General features: G+C 39.2%; 1 protein-coding gene across 1 annotated transcript in view; it reads left to right on the top strand.

The window, feature by feature from the left end:
• obscnb (obscurin, cytoskeletal calmodulin and titin-interacting RhoGEF b) overlaps positions 1–2784 on the top strand; it is a 70027-nt gene extending 67243 nt beyond the window's left edge. The window contains exon 85 of the mRNA XM_042497487.1: positions 288–2784. Within this exon, the coding sequence (XP_042353421.1) occupies positions 288–1401 (1114 nt within the window). The 3' untranslated portion in view covers positions 1402–2784. The remainder of the gene's footprint in view (positions 1–287) is intronic.
• Positions 2785–19816: the final 17032 nt, after the last annotated feature.

Raw genomic sequence — 19816 nt, 5'->3', positions numbered from 1 at the left:
ACTTTTGGCCAATAACAGACCCATTTCTAAAAAAGAATACATGATTAGTATTTAAATCTTTTTATTTTACTGTAGTGACACAATATGAAGTGCAACAAGCATATGGTGGCATGTGGAAAGTGCTTGTTGGGAGTCAGCTTTTTGTATTTGGTTACGTAGCTCAGTGTCACTTGAACTGGAGGTGTAAGCCCACCAGTTCAATCATTGGTGTGAAAACTGCATGCAGCCGAGGTTGAGGTCTTTGTCTTGGCTCTGATCAGGTTTGTGTCTCTTTCTTTTAACTCCAGTGAGGAGACAATAACCACTGTGGTGAAGAACCCACGTATGAGGAGGCACAGGTCCCCCGGCTTGACTCTTGCTGGAGCCCAACGTTCAGAGACCTCCACCCCAGAGCCCCCCACAGCCAGGGTGAGGAGGATGCCCACTCCAAGAAAGTCCACCATCCCGACCCTCTATGTCACCGAACCCCAGGGTGCTGAAGCCAGAGTTGTGGAAACCAAGCCAAGGTGGGTTGAGGTAGAGGAGGTCATAGAGTATAAGGTTAATAAATCTCCCAGGTTGCCTAGGAGGAGAGGCATTTCACCGGCAGGGTCTGAACGTGCCACCACACCCTCCAGACCCAAAAGGTCTCCTCCTGAAAACCCAAACGCTAACAATTCCAACAACAAGCTGGTGGAGCAGGCGCAGGCCCAGCTGCAGGGGGACGTCAGCAGCCAGCCGCTCCCCTGGGAGGCAGAACAAAGTAATGTAACCTCTGATTCTGTCTCTGGGGTCGCTGGAGAGCCACAAGAGCTCCCATCTGTCCTTACTCCAGCAGGAGAGGACAGCGAGGACCTGGACGATGAACAGACTGTCATCTTTGAACCAGATGATGAAGATGATGGTTGTAACTCCATAAAACAGGAACCTAAAATTCTGACACAAGCAGGCCGCATTCTGACCCTCGAGGACTTGGAGGATTATGTCCCAGAAGAAGGAGAGACCTACGGCTCCTCCAGCCCCCATAACGCTGCTGCAGAAAAGCCTTGCGAGATCTCTGTGCTGCAGAGGGAGATCGGCGGGTCCACAGTGGGACAGCCGGTGCTCCTGAACGTGGGACGACCCGTTGTGGTCCCGAAGCAAAGTAGCGGCTTCTTTGGTCGCTTCAGGGAGCATCTTTCCAGCAGCCTTTTCGCGTCTGCTGCCCCCCAAGCCAGTGGTGTCCGGTCTAGGACAGAAAGACGCGTCCCCATTCAAGTGAGCCATGCAAAGCTGGAGGTAAAGCCTTCGTACTGCTCAGAGGTGCAGAGAGTGGAGGGTGGGCAGCAGAGCTTTAAAACCAAAGTGTCAACTCAGACCTACGGCTACACATCAGTGGGCAACCCAGTCACTCTTCAAATTAGTGATTATCAGAACCAGTAGGGACAAACCATTTTAATTTCACAAACCCTCTCAGTCTTAAATTGGGACTACTTACATGATGAATAAGACATCCTAACCTGAAGTAACCGCATTTTATGAACCATTCCATTTTGAAGCTGCCCATCAGAAAATGGACTCATCCTTTGAGTCTTTTTCTTGTCAAATGGATTGATGGTCTCTCTCGCGAGTTGGAAAATGTAGGTATAAATATGTCACTGTGAGCATGATTCAGCTCCGAACTGCTCTGTTACACCGCAATATGTGATGGACAGAAACCAGACAGAAAGAAAGACATTTCACCAATGAACAATTCCATCATCTACTGAGTTACATATTATTTACATAATTGAAAAAAAAAACCCAAAAACGTTCATATAAGCAATCATAGACTTTGACCTAACTGATCCAGGCATTATCCTCTCTGATGACTCCTTCTATATACACAAACGAGTAGTTAGACAGTATATTTAGGTTTACATATTTTTTTCAGTTTTACTTTTGTACCTTTCAAGAAATGTTGTCTTTTGCACTTTTGCAGTGCCTTAGATTCCCGGAGCAGCAGATGTTGGAGTTAATGACTGTTAGTGAGGTCATGGCTATGTGTTTCTTATTCAGTATTGCTATAATTCATCCAAATGCAACACTGATGATGTAAAAATTAACGACAGAACTTTAGTGACCATTATGGTGCATGGGTTGTTTAGATTAAATGAAGCTGTGCAGTTAAATTGTAGTCAATTTGGCAAAATCACAGTTCTTTATGACTTTGGTTGTTTGAGAATGTGTTTTTGGAGAGCATCTTAGACACATAAAGCATTTTTATGAGCAAGTTATGTGGAAGGTGAACATGTTTCACAAAAGATCTATGTGTTTGACTGCATTTATGTCACTTATTTTGTCAATTATTATCATGAAACAGATGTTTCTACCATGAATTGAATTACACAGCTTTGTAGAGATTTTTTGTGTCTGTTAATGCAGTACAAGCACCTGTAATTTTGCAGGATATCTCAAGGACAGTCATGTGTAAGTGATAGATATTTAGATGGGTGACTGCATGTATTTGCTTATCCAAAGTTGATTTGTTTATCCAGAGTATCCGATTTGTAATGTTGTACGTGATTGTGAGCAAATGCAAAGTACGTGAGCTCAGATTTTAACTACACTTTCAATTTTAAAAAGTAACTAGAACACAGTAGTAACCCTTAAAGTTTTGTGGTGTTTACGTTGTTTTCAAAGGTCTTTTAAATCCGTTACAAGAATCTTGTTATGTTTTAATATGAAAGCACTAACGGATATTAATTGCTTGTACTATACATGTGTAGTTTTTGGAAACATGTTTGAGTAATCTGTGTTAATAAATAGATGTACTGCAAATGAAAACTATGACCAATTTCTTCCACAATTCTTAAAGAAATTTCCAGGAAAGATGAAATATATAATCCCTCCAGCATGTTCTGGGTCTGCTCTGGGGCCTCCTACCAGTTGGACGTTGGCCCAGAACACTTCTTACAGGAGATACCCAGGAAGCATCCTTTTCAGATGCCTGATCCACCCCAGCTTGCCACTTTTTAAGCGAAGTAGCAGCAGATCTGAGCTCCCCTCCCCATGTCTGAGCTCTTTACCCTATCCCTAAGGCTGAGCCCAGCCACCCTCTGGAGGAAACTTATTTCAGCCACTTGTATCTAGGATCTTATCCTTTTTATCACTACCCAAGGCTTATGACCATAGCTGTGTGTCATGGACTGGTAAATCCAAAGCTTTGCCTTCCAGCTCAGCTCCTTCTTCACCACAACAGTGTGGCACCATGCCCACATCACAGCGGATTCTGCAGCAAACCGCCTGTGTATGCAATGCTCCATTTTGCCCTCACTCATGAACAAGACCCTGAGATACTAAAAAACCTTTGCATGGAGCAGTGACTTTCCACCCAGAGGGGGCAATCCCCCATGTTCCAGCAGAGAACCATGACCTCAGACTTAGACGTGCTGACTTTCATCCCAACTGTTTCACACTTGGCTTCAGTGCTGGAGGTCATGGTGAGATGAAGCCAACAGAGCCACATCATCTGCAAAAAGCAAAGCTGCAGTTCTGAGGTCCCCAAACTGGAGATCCTGTCCATGAATATCAGAACAGAATTGGTGACAAAAGAAAGACCCTGGCAGAGGCCAGCACCCACTGGAAAAGTGTTTGACCTGAGTCAAGTATGCAGATGCAGCTCTTACTTTGGTCATACAGGCACCAAATGGCTTGTAGCAAGACCCCATTACCTTGTACTCCTGCTCCCCCACAATACTCCCCACAGGATTCCCTAGGGGACATAGTCAAAAGCCTTTTCCAAGACATGTTGTAGTATGACTTTTTGGTGGGATTTTGGCCAGCTTGCTATAGTATGACTTTATTGAGCAATTTTGGCCAGCTTGCTATAGTATGACTTTATTGAGCAATTTTGGACAGCTTGCTATAGTATGACTTTATTGAGCAATTTTGGACAAATGCTATAGTATGACTTTGTGGCACAATTTTGGACGACATGCTATAGCATGACTTTTTGGCGTGATTTTGGACCACCTGATTTAGTATGACCTTTTGGCGCGATTTTGGACGATATGTTGAACTGACTTTTTGGAGCGATTGGACCACATGCTAAAGTATGACTTCTTCGTGCGATTTGAGATGACATGCTATTGAATGACTTGTTAGTGTGATTTTGGAAGACATACTCTAGTATGACTTTTGGCGCTATTTTGATTTGTCAAAAATACATTGTTAATATCTTGTTTCAGCTATTTTTTGACATGTCTAAACTTGAAGTTTTTCGTCATAAAACACCATGGCGCTTTCGGACAGTTTTTGGACATATTAGGCCTTTTTGTTGAAATTGTATACTATGATGTGTCTCTACAAGTTATAATTTCATTTTCATATGCTTTTTTTTAATTTTCAAAATTTGACATTTTTTGACATAATTTGGCCAAGAAGGCAATAGTATAGTATGTCGAAAAAAGTCAAATTTGACCGAACTCTTGTAAAAGACACGTCATAGGCTGTGTTTTTTAAAACATTAAAATTGGCCATTTTTGATAGCTTTAGAGAAAAAACGCCATGTATAGTATATAAAATGGGAAATTGCCAAAGGCAAAAAAAAAAATGCCAAAAACCCTGAAAATTTAGCATGTCCAAAAAAAGTGGCCAACAAAACCTCAATAGTATAGTATGTATGAAAAAAGTCAAATTTTGACCGCTCCTAAAAATGGCTGAAAACACTTAGAATAGCTTGTAGAGACGCCATATATAGTATAAAAAGTGGGAATAAAGGCCAAAAAAAAAGGCCAAAAACCTCAAAATTTAGCATGTCAAAAAAATGGCCAAAAAGGCAATAGTATAGTATGGCGAAAAAAGTCAAATTTTGACCGCTCCTAAAAATGGCTGAAAAACGAACCTAGAATAGCTTGTAGAGACGCGTCATAGCGTACACAAGTGGAAATAAAGGCCAAAAAAGGCCAAAAACCTCAAAATTTAGCATGTCAAAAAAATGGCCAAAAAGGCAATAGTATAGTATGGCGAAAAAAGTCAAATTTTGACCGCTCCTAAAAATGGCTGAAAACCACCTAGAATAGCTTGTAGAGACGCGCCATAGCGCACAAAGTGGAAATAAAGGCCAAAAAAGGCCAAAAACCTCAAAATTTAGCATGTCAAAAAAAATGGCCAAAAAGGGCAATAGTATAGTATGGCGAAAAAAGTCAAATTTTGACCGCTCCTAAAAATGGCTGAAAAACACACCTAGAATAGCTTGTAGAGACGCGCCATATAGCGCACAAAGTGGAAATAAAGGCCAAAAAAAGGCCAAAAACCTCAAAATTTAGCATGTCAAAAAAAATGGCCAAAAAGGCAATAGTATAGTATGGCGAAAAAAGTCAAATTTTGACCGCTCCTAAAAATGGCTGAAAACACCTAGAATAGCTTGTAGAGACGCGCGTCATAGCGCACAAAGTGGAAATAAAGGCAAAAAAGGCAAAAACCTCAAAATTTAGCATGTCAAAAAAAATGGCCAAAAAGGCAATAGTATAGTATGGCGAAAAAAGTCAAATTTTGACCGCTCCTAAAAATGGCTGAAAACAACACCTAGAATAGCTTGTAGAGACGCGCCATAGCGCACAAAAAGTGGAAATAAAGGCCAAAAAAGGCCAAAAACCTCAAAATTTAGCATGTCAAAAAAAATGGCCAAAAAGGCAATAGTATAGTATGGCGAAAAAAAAGTCAAATTTTGACCGCTCCTAAAAAAATGGCTGAAAACCACCTAGAATAGCTTGTAGAGACGCGCCATAGCGCACAAAGTGGAAATAAAGGCCAAAAAAAGGCCAAAAACCTCAAAATTTAGCATGTCAAAAAAAAATGGCCAAAAAAGGCAATAGTATAGTATGGCGAAAAAAGTCAAATTTTGACCGCTCCTAAAAATGGCTGAAAACAACTTAATAGCTTGTAGAGACGCGTCATAGCGCACAAAGTGGAAATAAAGGCCAAAAAAAAGGCCAAAAACCTCATAATTTAGCATGTCAAAAAAAAAAAATGGCCAAAAAGGCAATAGTATAGTATGTCGAAAAAAAAAAAGTCAAATTTTGACCGCTCCTAAAAATGGCTGAAAACACATAGAATAGCTTGTAGAGACGCGCCATAGCACACAAAGTGGAAATAAAGGCCAAAAAAAGGCCAAAAACCTCATAATTTAGCATGTCAAAAAAAATGGCCAAAAGAGGCAATAGTATAGTATGGCGAAAAAAGTCAAATTTTGACCGCTCCTAAAAAAATGGCTGAAAACACACTAGAATAGCTTGTAGAGACGCGCCATAGCGCACAAAGTGGAAATAAAGGCCAAAAAAGGCCAAAAACCTCATAAATTTAGCATGTCAAAAAAAAATGGCCAAAAAGGCAATAGTATAGTATGGCGAAAAAAGTCAAATTTTGACCGCTCCTCCTAAAATGGCTGAAAACCACATAGAATAGCTTGTAGAGACGCGCCATAGCGCACAAAGTGGAAATAAAGGCCAAAAAAGGCAAAAAACCTCATAATTTAGCATGTCAAAAAAAAAAAAATGGCCAAAAAGGCAATAGTATAGTATGTCGAAAAAAAGTCAAAATTTGACCGCTCCTAAAAATGGCTGAAAACACATAGAATAGCTTGTAGAGACGCGCCATAGCGCACAAAGTGGAAATAAAGGCCAAAAAAGGCCAAAAACTCTCATAATTTAGCATGTCAAAAAAATGGCCAAAAGAGGCAATAGTATAGTATGGCGAAAAAAGTCAAATTTTGACCGCTCCTAAAAATGGCTGAAAACAACTTAGAATAGCTTGTAGAGACGCGCCATAGCGCACAAAGTGGAAATAAAGGCAAAAAAAAGGCAAAAAACCTCAAAATTTTAGCATGTCAAAAAAAAATGGCCAAAAAGGCAATAGTATAGTATGTCGCGAAAAAAGTCAAATTTTGACCGCTCCTAAAAATGGCTGAAAACAACTAGAATAGCTTGTAGAGACGCGCATAGCGCACAAAGTGGAAATAAAGGCCAAAAAAAGGCCAAAAAACCTCATAATTTAGCATGTCAAAAAAATGGCCAAAAAGGCAATAGTATAGTATGTATGCGAAAAAAGTCAAATTTTGACCGCTCCTAAAAATGGCTGAAAACAACACTAGAATAGCTTGTAGAGACGCGTTATAGCGCACAAAAGTGGAAATAAAGGCCAAAAAAGGCCAAAAAAAAAAACATCAATTTTTAGCATGTCAAAAAAAAATGGCCAAAAAGGCAATAGTATAGTATGGCGAAAAAAGTCAAATTTTGACCGCTCCTAAAAAATGGCTGAAAAAACAACTAGAATAGCTTGTAGAGACGCGTCATATAGCGCACAAAGTGGAAATAAAGGCCAAAAAAAGGCCAAAAACCTCATAATTTAGCATGTCAAAAAAAAAAAATCAAAGAAGGCAATAGTATAGTATGGCGAAAAAAGTCAAATTTTGACCGCTCCTAAAAATGGCTGAAAAACACTATAGAATAGCTTGTAGAGACGCGCCATAGCGCACAAAAGTGGAAATAAAGGCCAAAAAAGGCCAAAAACCTCATAATTTAGCATGTCAAAAAAAAATGGCCAAAAGGCAATAGTATAGTATGGCGAAAAAAGTCAAAATTTGACCGCTCCTAAAAATGGCTGAAAACAACTTAGAATAGCTTGTAGAGACGCGCCATAGCATACAAAAGTGGGAATAAAGGCCAAAAAAAAAAAGCAAAAAAAACTCATAATTTAGCATGTCAAAAAAAAAATGGCCAAAAGAAGGCAATAGTATAGTATGTCGAAAAAAGTCAAATTTTGACCGCTCCTAAAAATGGCTGAAAACACACTAGAATAGCTTGTAGAGACGCGCGTCATAGCGCACAAAGTGGGAAATAAAGGCCAAAAAAAAAAGGCCAAAAACCTCATAATTTAGCATGTCAAAAAAAAAATGGCCAAAAGAGGCAATAGTATAGTATGGCGAAAAAAAGTCAAATTTTGACCGCTCCTAAAAATGGCTGAAAACACCTAGAAATAGCTTGTAGAGACGCGTATAGCGCACAAAAAGTGGAAATAAAGGCCAAAAAAAGGCCAAAAAACCTCATAAATTTAGCATGTCAAAAAAATGGCCAAAAGAAGGCAATAGTATAGTATGGCGAAAAAAGTCAAATTTTGACCGCTCCTAAAAATGGCTGAAAACACCTAGAATAGCTTGTAGAGACGCGTTATAGCGCACAAAAGTGGAAATAAAGGCCAAAAAAAAGGCCAAAAACCTCAAAATTTAGCATGTCAAAAAAAAAAATGGCCAAAAAGGCAATAGTATAGTATGGCGAAAAAAGTCAAATTTTGACCGCTCCTAAAAATGGCTGAAAACACTTAGAATAGCTTGTAGAGACGCGTTATAGCGCTACAAAGTGGAAATAAAGGCCAAAAAAAAAAAGCCAAAAACCTCATAATTTAGCATGTCAAAAAAATGGCCAAAAAGGCAATAGTATAGTATGGCGAAAAAAGTCAAATTTTGACCGCTCCTAAAAATGGCTGAAAAACACTAGAATAGCTTGTAGAGAGACGCGCATATAGCATACAAAGTGGAAATAAAGGCCAAAAAAAAGGCCAAAAAAAACCTCAAAATTTAGCATGTCAAAAAAAATGGCCAAAAAAGGCAATAGTATAGTATGGCGAAAAAAGTCAAATTTTGACCGCTCCTAAAAATGGCTAAAAATGGCTGAAAACACATAGAATAGCTTGTAGAGACGCGTTATAGTATAAAAAGTGGAAATAAAGGGCCAAAAAAAATTTTGCCAAAAAACCTCATAAAATTTAGCATGTCAAAAAAAAATGGCCAAAAAGGCAATAGTATAGTATGGCGAAAAAAGTCAAATTTTGACCGCTCTCCTAAAATGGCTGAAAACCACCTAGGATAGCTTGTAGAGACGCGCCATAGTGCACAAAGTGGAAATAAAGGCCAAAAAAGGCCAAAAAACTCAAAATGTCAAAAATGGCCATGTCAAAAAAATGGCCAAAAGAGGCAATAGTATAGTATGGCCCGTCAGTCAGTCATTTTCTGTAAGTGGTTGTCCTCATAAGTGTTGCGTGGGGCTGGAGCTGTCACTGGGCGAAAGGTGGGGTACACTCTGGACAGTTTGCCATCGCAGGGCCAACATATATAGACAGACACTATACATGCTCACAGTCACACCTAAAGGCAATTTAGAGTCACCAATCAACCTGAGCTGCATGTCTTTGGACTGTGGGAGGAAGCTGGAGACCCCAGGGAGAACACGTCAACTCTGCACAGAAGAGCCCCCGCCTGGACCAAACCCCGTTCCAACCAGGATTCGAACCAGGGACCCACGTGCTCTGAGGCAACAGTGCTAACCACAAAGCCATTGTGCTGCCCTGTATATGCCTGAAACCCACCTAAGATAGCTTGTAGAGATGCGTCATAGTGCACAAAGTGGAAATAAAGGCCAAAAAATGGCCAAAAACCTCAAAATTTAGCATGTCAAAAAATGGCCAAAAAGGCAACAGTATAGTATGTTGAAAAAGTCAAATTTTGACCGCTCCTAAAAATGGCTGAACACCACCTAGAATAGCTTGTAGAGACTCGCCATAGCATACAAATGCCGGTTCTGTGTGAATGAAACATCCATACATTAAAAAACTTTTGGGGTTACACCTTAAGTCGTTCCTGTAGGGACATGGCATAAGACATGACCAGTCACCCAGGTGTGATTCCTCTCACCTCCCTGCCCCCTCCCAAATATAAGTAATCAGTTGGTTAGTGGACAGTAATAGGTAGGCAGTCGGGGGCTTGCTTATTGATGAAAGCAGGTTCCTGCTGCCAAAGTCAATTGCAACAGCCAGGTTTCAACCTGAGCTGCATGTCTTTGGACTGTGGGAGGAAGCTGGAGACCCCAGGGAGTAGCTATGCATATTTTTTTCATACAGTATGTAAAATTGTAATCTTTTGCACTTAAATGTCAGGATTTGGACCTGAACCAATCAGAAACACTACTAAATAGCCATACATATTTCTTTTCAACTAAAAAACATGATTTTGAGGTTTACTTATTCTTAACTCAGTTTGACATCCTATGCTACTGGTAATATAAATTGACAAATTTATTCATACTTCTATTGCATTCTATTGTATCATATTGTGTTATTTCAGACTATACAATTACTTTTTTAATGATTTTTATGGCATGCTATACTGTGATATTTTAAGTCACTTTTTATGGTTCATTTTCATTACATTCATTTGATATATTACACAATGATTTTATCATGACATACTATACTATGACATTTCTCAATTACATTTTCATGGCATGTGATACTACTGATCACTGGAAAACTTTCACTTCAGGTCAATGTTCACTGAGACAAACAAAAAACTCAAGAGCCTCAGATTTCCTTACTTGAATTAACAAGTTTATTACAACACAAATCTGATGTCAGATATGATCTTGGTACAGCATGTATGTAAACACCAATATACCATAAACTGCCTTCTGAATACCATCCCATGACCATGGAGACAACTGTTATCAGAACTATGAAACTTTTCATGGCAGACTACACTATTACTCATTTTTTACATCTTTATTACATACTAAATCATGACATTTTCTATGACACACTGTACCAGGGGATCTCAAAGTTTTGATGACTGCATGCCAATTAGGTGAGCAAGCATATTATTGAAGATCACAGAAGAAAAAGACCACATAAAGCGAAATATATGTCCACCTAAATTGCTAACTTTACTTAACAGCTTTAAGCACTGATGGCAGAACTTAATTCCCCCAACACTGAGGACATGCCAGACACCATACAACTGGTGGGCTCTCTCTCAAACCTTGTTCAGTATCTCACCTTCAGGCATGACCAATCATGGAAGCTCCAATAACACCACGTCTGTCAGAAGACAGACCAATCAGACCGCCCCCCTTTATAAATGCCTGCAGCATCCTGCCTGTCATTCTTGCTTTCTTCCCTTTGAAGATCGTGCAAGCTCCTCAACTGTCCCGAAGACCGTATTTACATTTAACTGTTCTCCAACACAGCTGTCGAGGTAGTCACCGAAAGAGGAGATCTGGTGTTGGGACTTTTGGTATCGCTTTCGTTAAGAAACCTTCAGGTGGGAGTTTACGTGTTGTCGTGGACACTTGCCTGTCTTTTGCTAACAGAACAAGCTAGCACGTCGAGGTGAGCTGTGTGTCCATTTTTCTTTCTGCTCTTAGCCATCAAGGTTTATTTGTATTTTAGCTACCATCACTGTTAGCTATGGCAACCATCGCACCCTCTAAGGGGAGCACTGATGCCGGCAGGGGGAAGGACATCAAGTCCTGCCCTTGCCCAGCTGCATATGGGCTCACCATATCGAGGAGAGACCCCCATCCTCTCTGCATCACATGTATGGGTGTGAAGCATGCTCAGACTTCCCTTGCAGACTCAGAGTCCTGCAAGCACCGCTGTGCCATGCCAATGACATTTTTGGAGCACCACTTGAGAGTTTCAGTAGCCTCAAAAGCAGAACGGTGAACTCTGACTCCGCGGCACAGCCCCGAGAGAAGCTGGCTGTGGCTAGCACTAGCTGGGGAGAGAGAATGGAGGACCTCAAGGAGTTTCCCCTGCTGTTTAGCTAGCTCCTCAACCCAGAGGATAGTGGCGAAGAGGACGAGGCGGATGAGGATGATGAAGATGCCATCCTTCACCACGCTCAGTTGTGGCCCAGTAGCTTTGTCAGTGGAAAGGTGCAGCCCTCCCCTGCCTCTTGGGAAGTTTACCTGCACAAGGTGTGTAAACGGGCAGCAACCAGGCTGGCTATTGACTGGCCTGCATTACAGGACAACAAGGGGGAGGAGAAGGATTTATATGATGGCAAAATCCTGCCTTCTTGTCAAGTCTCTGTGAAACAGCTCATGTCCGCCTTCCCGGCATGCATGGAGGAGATGAAGAGGTACTGGGACAAACCGTTCCGTCACAGTGTCCCCGCCTGTCAAGGGTCCCTGTCAAGGGTTACTTTGGCCTGGATTTTGCCAACAGTGAGGCTCCAGGGCTCGCGGACTCACCAGTGGTGAAGCAATCTGTGGCTTACGAACAGAGTGTGGTTTTCGTTACATCACGTACAATCTGGACTAAAAACGACCAACTCAAAGAACTAAAGAACTAAAGAACCTCCTTCTAAGATAATGACTTCTAATTGAGTAACACAAATGCCATGATCCAGTCACACAATACAATACGGGGAGTACTTAATTCACCTCTTAAAGGGGCATGAACTGCTTGGCTGCTTCCCTATAGGGCATTTTCAACAGTCCTGTTCCGCTCAGTTCGACGGAATGACTGGTTCACTTTGGAAGATCTACAGGATGCTTATTTTTACATAAGTTTATATCCAGCACACAGGAAATATCTGCGGTTAGCTTTCCAGGGCGTAGTCTACGAGTATCAGACCCTGCCTTTTGGACTGTCACTAGCCCCAAGGGTCTTCAGCAAGTGTGTGGAAGCAGTTCGAAATCCTATGTGAACGGCGGGCCTCAGGGTGTTTTTGTGTTTGCATCTCTGGACGATTTTCTCCTCTGTGGCAGCAGCAGGGAGGAAGCGGAGAGAGAGCACCTTGTCTCCCACTCAGAATATATATATATAGAGAGAGTACTTTGGCCTCGAAATCAGTTCTGTTTCTTTTAGGGCTTTTTTGTCTCAAGTTTAAGTGGAGAAATTTCACCAGCACACTCTGTTTCGTCTGGGAAACCCGGTCACGTTACGAGCCTGCCTCTGCATGTCAGGGCTGATGGCCGAAGTCATTTCTGTTGTTCTGCAGGAGTTGTTGAGGATGAGGGACTTCCAACACTGGGTGTCCTCCTTACACCTGGATGTACAGCGTTATCTCCGCCGTACAGTGAGGGTTTCCCTGGAATGCATCCTGGCTCTCCATCATTGGATTGTTGATGTGGAGCAGCGAGCGCCTGCTATCATTACGGGGAGTGCATGTCCCCAGCGTATTGAACAGCGGGGCAGATCTGCTCTCTGGCAAGTGGAGACTCAACCCCGAAGTGCTTCACCTCGTGTGGGAGAGATTCGGCCGGACGTTCAACCGAGTGAGGTATCGCACTATGGGAAGCACCTTCAGGCGTGACCAATCATGGAAGCTACAATAACACCACGTCTGTCAGGAGACATACCAATCATCTTTAAATGCACAGGCCGGCCTGTCCCCTTTATAAACGCCTGCAGCATCCTGCCTGTCATTCTCAAGCGTATTTCTTCCACGTACCCCACATACGCAAGTGGGGCAGTGTTGTGAAATACCTCACTTGCTTATCATAAAACCGGGGCTACACTTGTAACCTTAAGTTTTTCGAAGCTGTCATTCCTGATTTTACAGATGCTTGTTAGGGTGTTAGTATGACGGAAGAGGCAAGTAGTGGTTTAAATATAAGCTATTGAAAGTTAAAGTATTAAGATGGGATGCGAATTATTAAAATATAATGAACGGCTGCACAAAATGTTTCTGAAGGCTGCCATTGGCCTGTGGGCCACAGTTTGAGAAACCAGACAAACCATCATCTCAGTGATATCCTAATCAAAAGTGAATATTTGTGGCAAATTTGAAGAAATTCTCTTGAGGTGTTCTTTAGATATCATGTTCACAAGAAAGAGTCAAAGGCAAGGTCGCTGTGTCCTTGACTGTTGACCACCAAAATGTAATCGGTTCATCCTGGAATTTACTCTACATGAAAACAAATCTGTCAAGGTGTTCTTGAGATATCGCGTTCATATGAATGAGACAGACTAGGTCACAGCGACATTAACATTTGACCTATGACCATTAAAATGTAAAAGGCCATGGAGGCATGATAACTGGTCATTAAATCTGGCAAGCCTAAACAAACAAGGTTCTAAATGAAGGTAACATCTCTCAGCTAAAACCTTGCTACACTGAAATTGTCTGAAATATGGGAGAGGTGGTTATTTCTCGCTGCAACCTTTTTTCTATAAAAACCATAATGTGTGGAAAATGACATGCTTTTTGTGCATAAGCATTGTTTATACATCTGGTGGCTGGTCTCTATTGTACATTTATGTGCACATGCCATGATGGGTATTAGCAGTTAAGAGCAAGTTTGTACATGATATCAACTCCATGAAGCGCACCAAAGTTTCATACATTACCGTTTATCAAAGTTTATTGGTCAAATGCTGGGAATACAAGTACATGTAGTGACCACCAGTTTCTTTAATTGTGCCATTACATACATAAAAAAATAATTGCAAAGAGTCAATATTCCTAGGCTAACAACAAAGTTAAAATGTGTGTTATAGGGAACAAGACTGTATTTCTAGCTGTGTTGACATTACTCAAATAAACTTTGCATTGGGTCATGCAATTCACCCTCTTGTGCTTTGTTCCCACCCTGCCTTCCTGAATGATATTGCATTGAAATAGTGGACTGAGAAATTAAGCTGTTATCTTCCTACCACTGGGCCTCATGTAGAAACATTCTCTTAAATTTCTCCTAATTTTCTGGTAAGAGAAAATATCAGAGAAGTAAACTCCAGATGCACAAAATGTTCTTAAACATTGAAATTTAGGTGTGTTCACTGCTGAATCCCACTTAATCCTAAGTCTCCTATTAGCACAGGTAACACCCCCTAAACTCAATTTAAGAGTAGGTTTTGTGCCGTGGGCCAGGACCCCAAAAAAGGTTGTAAGCAGAAGAACTCATGCAGTGTTGAAATTGATAAAGGCCTACTGTTAAATAAACTTAAACAAAGTAAATGTGATTTCAGGAACATGTATTGAAGTAATAAAAGTAAAAGTATACATGCAAAAAAGCTTTAAATAAATCTAATAAATCAAAAGTAACTACAAAAATTAAAAGGAAAAGCAGCAGGTTCTCATACATACAGTATGTATGAGAAGCTGAAACCATGAAATGATTATGACACAATTATAAAAAAGTTGCCAAACAATTTCATATGGTTTGTGTGAAAAAAATCTTAATATGTAAAGTAGTTATCTAATAATATTAGTAGAGTAAAAACTATGATATTTCCCTCTTTAGTGTACTGGAGTAGGAATGGAAAAGGACATGAGGTTAAAATACTCAAGCAATGTAAAAGTTTAACATATTTGTACTTAAGCTCAGTACTTGAGTAAATGTTCTTTGTTACATACAAGTTCTGGTCAGCAGAGGGACACATAGTAACTGAAATCAAAGTAATCAGGATCAGTGTACCAAATATAGTAGTATGTCTTTAGCCCTGGACTTCAATATTCGGATTTTTTAAAATATTCCTCAAATATAAAACTTATTTTTCCTTGCACTGGGCAACAATTTGTGGCCTGTGAAAACTAGATGTTTTTCTCTTACCTTGGTACGAGTGCTCTGGACCACTCGTAAAATTTTCTCTTACCTAAGAGAAAATACAAAAATAAGACAAAATTGGTGAATCCCAAAAATAAATGGGTACTAACAAAATAAGAACAAATCTTGGATACAAGCAAAAATGAGAGAAAATTTATTTGTATGAAGTTTCTTGCATGAGGCCTGTTGTATAGTAAATTTAAGCTCAAACGTGTTACTGACGTAACCAGCAAAAACTCAAAGTACCAATGAGGTCTTAAAGTGTATGGAGAGGTTCATTTAAAAGGTGTTAAAAGGTATCAAATTTCAATTCAAGATCCCTCATAAACATTAGCTTGGTTTTCAAGTACAAGGAGATCTGCAGTATATAAAAGGAGAAACATGCAAATTGATTTTTTTTCCTTCAAATTCAAAACACTGCTTTAGTAAGGAAGCAAAACAATCCACTGAATGTCACTTTACTGTACAAGTGAAGCTGCAAAATGATGAGTTACATAATACAAACATTTTACAAATTAACAATTGTAAAAAAAGAGATTGTTCTGTTATAGTTCACCCAGATGATAAAAAGCTACATTCTAAAGGTATTAGATGCACTTTTTTTACACGTTGTAACTCATGATGGGATTAAATCCAATTTTTCTTTCGTTCTCTTTCTACTTTATTTAAGTCTTCTCTCCTAGCTCAGACCAATGTCGGATGATGTATGGTTGCATTGTTGAGTTACAATTCTGAAAATAAAATAAAGTATGATTATAAAAAAAAAAAAATACAATTTGAGCACAACAATTTTTGTGGCTATCTGGCAAACCATCTATACTGGAGTTCTGTGGCACCTTACACAAAGACTTCAGCAGTAAAGTTGACTTGCATGTACCCCTTGAAAGTAAACAGCCATGTTTTTTCAGCAGAAACTGTTGTTAATGCTGAATTTGCAGATGAGTTTCCCTCTTGAAATCTATTTCCTCAACATTAAATGACTGGTGACGCAAAAAGAGTTGCATAACTAGCACACACTCATCAAGGTATCCATACACTACCTTTCACCAAACCCTCGAAAGACCAGTTAATCCACATGATGAAATGAGTTATGTCACTCCCTGTTTGTGTTAGTCCAGGTTGATGAGAGGACAAAGAAGCAAGCAGTAACTCTGTGTTAAATAAACCCTATCTAACAGAGCATAATGCATATCACCATGACAGTCAGATATCAAGTAAGCATTATTGGAGTATCTCTTCATATAAATGAAAATAAAAATATGGAAAGCACAGTAAAAAAAAAAGTTACACTTACAGTATATACTTTGCTCATAACTACCTCTAAACACCATATAAAACCTAAAAATCTGTGTGTCCACAATGGGGATGTTTGAGTTTCACAGACCACCATCTAAGGGAATGTTCACGGCTGGAATGGAGGCCTGTGGTTCTGTGTTTAAGGAGTGGCTGGGTGGCACTAAAAGGAGTCAGGATCCTGCTGTCTCCTACGAAGACATGTTGACTTTCTTGACCATATTAATCTCCTAGAGAAGGAAAAACAATATTTTATAATGCTCCCAAAACGGGTAGGTATTGTTGGACAGGTAATACAGACAAATCTAAATCAATTAACTATGACATTTAAAGCAAGGATGCACAAATCAGATAAAAATGTTTAATTCAATCCGTTCAATCTGTTTTTAACCCACACGTCATGAAGTTGGTTAGTTTATAGCCACCTAAAATGAAATCAGTTTAATTGTACATTGTTTTTAGAATGATTTCGCCTCTTTACTTTGCTGGTGGGCAGCGTGTTCTTTAAATAGTGCTGGGTGGTATACTGGTCCATGCGGTATACCAGTTTTAAATTTCCATGTCAAATGTCGCATACAACAATGTGTGACACATGAACGATTTGAAACACTAATAACTATACATTTACAACTTTTCAGAGTTTCAGGTAATAAGCCTGTAGTGTTCCCCCTTACCTTTTCTCGAGACACACAGCTCAAGCAAAAGGAAAATTGAAGTGAACAGAGAGGGTGTGACTGTGTGTAGGCAGACTGAGTACAAGAGCGGGAGGGAGGAGAGACAAAGAGAGGGCAGGGCCGTGCTTTCAAGGGTTGCAACAGTATACCAGTTTCAAAATATGAATAAAATAAATATCTGTCTGAATAATTGCAATTTTTTTATAAATAATAAAAGAAAAAACGGTTATACAGTGCTCATTTACTTATCTACGGTGTTCAAAAAAACATAACTGGACAGAGAGTCTTACCTTTATTTTAGTTATTTTTAAAAGGGAGACTTTTTACACATACTTCAATTTATTAAACTTTTGTTCAACCCCAAAATACCCTGAGAATCAGTATTGATTGATATTGGCTTTAAATTAAATATTGGTATTTTACCTTCATAGTGAGTTCTGCTGATATTTCTATTATTATATTTTTTAAATAGACATGGTCAACATATATAGAACATCAACCCTAAGTTTAAATATTTATCTTATTTTGCACAATGAACAAATATTACATACACTGTATGTTGTATTGTATTTTATGTCTCCATCTGCTGGTTGGCCATCACAATAAGGGTATGCATCATATGATGAATATATGATATCATATGGTATGATATATGAATTCCAATACAGGAGAAAATGGATGATCGCTAAAATCAGGTGGGGAAAAAAGTGGATGTATCAATATCGGCAGTGATTAATGGCCAAATCAATTGCTATGTATCAGCATATCGGATATCTGCAAAAAATCCAATATTGTGCATCCATAGCCATCGTAACTGATAATAATTCTGTAATACTATATTTTACTTATTATTTTGCTTTTTATTTACTGACACTTCATGTGTTGCACTGTCCTCTTTGTCCCCCTTAATGATACAATTTTTTCTAATTTGGGTCTAATAAAAGTAAATAAATGATTATCTTATCCTATACTAAATGCTGAAACAACCCTTCTTTCTTCTAAGTAACTTTTAGGTTATTGTCTTTTCTACAGGTCAAGAAACCAATGTAGTATAACCAGAATTCAGCTGGTTCTCAATAACAACTGTGAGAATCTTCCTAACAGAAATGATCACCGGAAACCAGCTATAGCTGTGCTATTGAGCAAGTAAAAGAAACACAGTGAAAACTAATATCAATCATTATTATTACTGGCTATAGGCCTGTTACTTACATCAATGTCAGGTTTCAGACAAGTTTGCGATTGGTCAGGAAATTAGGTAATCCATATGACATGATGACATGCACCAAATTACAAATGAAATATATAAATATATAAATGATTTAAAAAAAAAAAAAAAGTAAATTGTACTGGAGTTTGGCCCGTCTCTGAGGTCTTAGGCTAAAGTCACAGCATTATAAGCCTTCTTGTTTCTAAGCAAACCAGATGCAGTGAGGTTGTCTTTGCAGGTGCACATGACAAGAGTCATTCTCCATTGCCTCTTGAATGTGTCCAGTAAACAGCAACATGGCCAGTTTCCTTTTTTAGAACCCAGTGAAGTAGCCTAATTATTTTTAGAGTCCTGTCCTGGAACAATAATCATCCCCAACCCCAACCCTCCACCTCAGCATTTCCAAAGCCATCTATGAATTTAATTGGGCAATTATCATCAGCTTTATTTTACCATATGGGGACAATAAAGGCTGCAAAAAATATTATTTTTAATACTGATTATATCTTCAGTGCAAGGGTTAATCGCTGAAAGAGACCAGGGAGTTTTAGGTTTTTTTTGTCTGACTAAAACCAGTTTCAAAACCCAAAGATATAGAACTGACAGTGATATATGTAACATAAAAAGCAAGTAATCCTCACATATGAGAAGCTGCAATCAGAAAATGTTGAGTATTTTTGCTTGATAAATGACCTAAACAATAGAAAGAATCTAAATTCTTGCTGATTAATTTTCTGGCAATCAAACATTGCCTGCTATTTTCATATGGAGTGCAAATTCTTTACCAAAGCTGGGCCTAGGTGATATGGAGATTCAATCTACATCTTGACATTTCTAAACAAATAAATTGATACCAATTTTGTGGTAATATTGAGGGTAAACTATTGGTGCTTTCACAAAATATTTCCACATTTATAAAAAATCATCAGTAATGTGGATATAATGACTAAGTGGGTAAAGGCTAGGGGTGGACGATATGGCCGTTAAATAATATCAACATATTTCAGGGTATTGCTGCCGTAAAATACTGAGAATATATGAATTTTTTATGAATTACTCAAATAAACTTTGCATTGGGTCATGCAATTCACCCTCTTGTGCTTTGTTCCCACCCTGCCTTCCTGAATGATATTGCATTGAAATAGTGGACTGAGAAATTAAGCTGTTATCTTCCTACCACTGGGCCTCATGCAGAAACATTCTCTTAAATTTCTCCTAATTTTCTGGTAAGAGAAAATATCAGAGAAGTAAACTCCAGATGCACAAAATGTTCTTAAACACATTGAAATTTAGGTGTGTTCACTGCTGAATCCCACTTA

The sequence above is a fragment of the Plectropomus leopardus genome, chromosome 12, assembly GCF_008729295.1.
Source record: "Plectropomus leopardus isolate mb chromosome 12, YSFRI_Pleo_2.0, whole genome shotgun sequence".
Lineage (NCBI taxonomy): Eukaryota > Metazoa > Chordata > Actinopteri > Perciformes > Serranidae > Plectropomus > Plectropomus leopardus.
The sequence above is the reverse complement of the archived record's forward strand: the minus strand, read 5'-3'. Positions and strand labels throughout refer to the sequence as shown.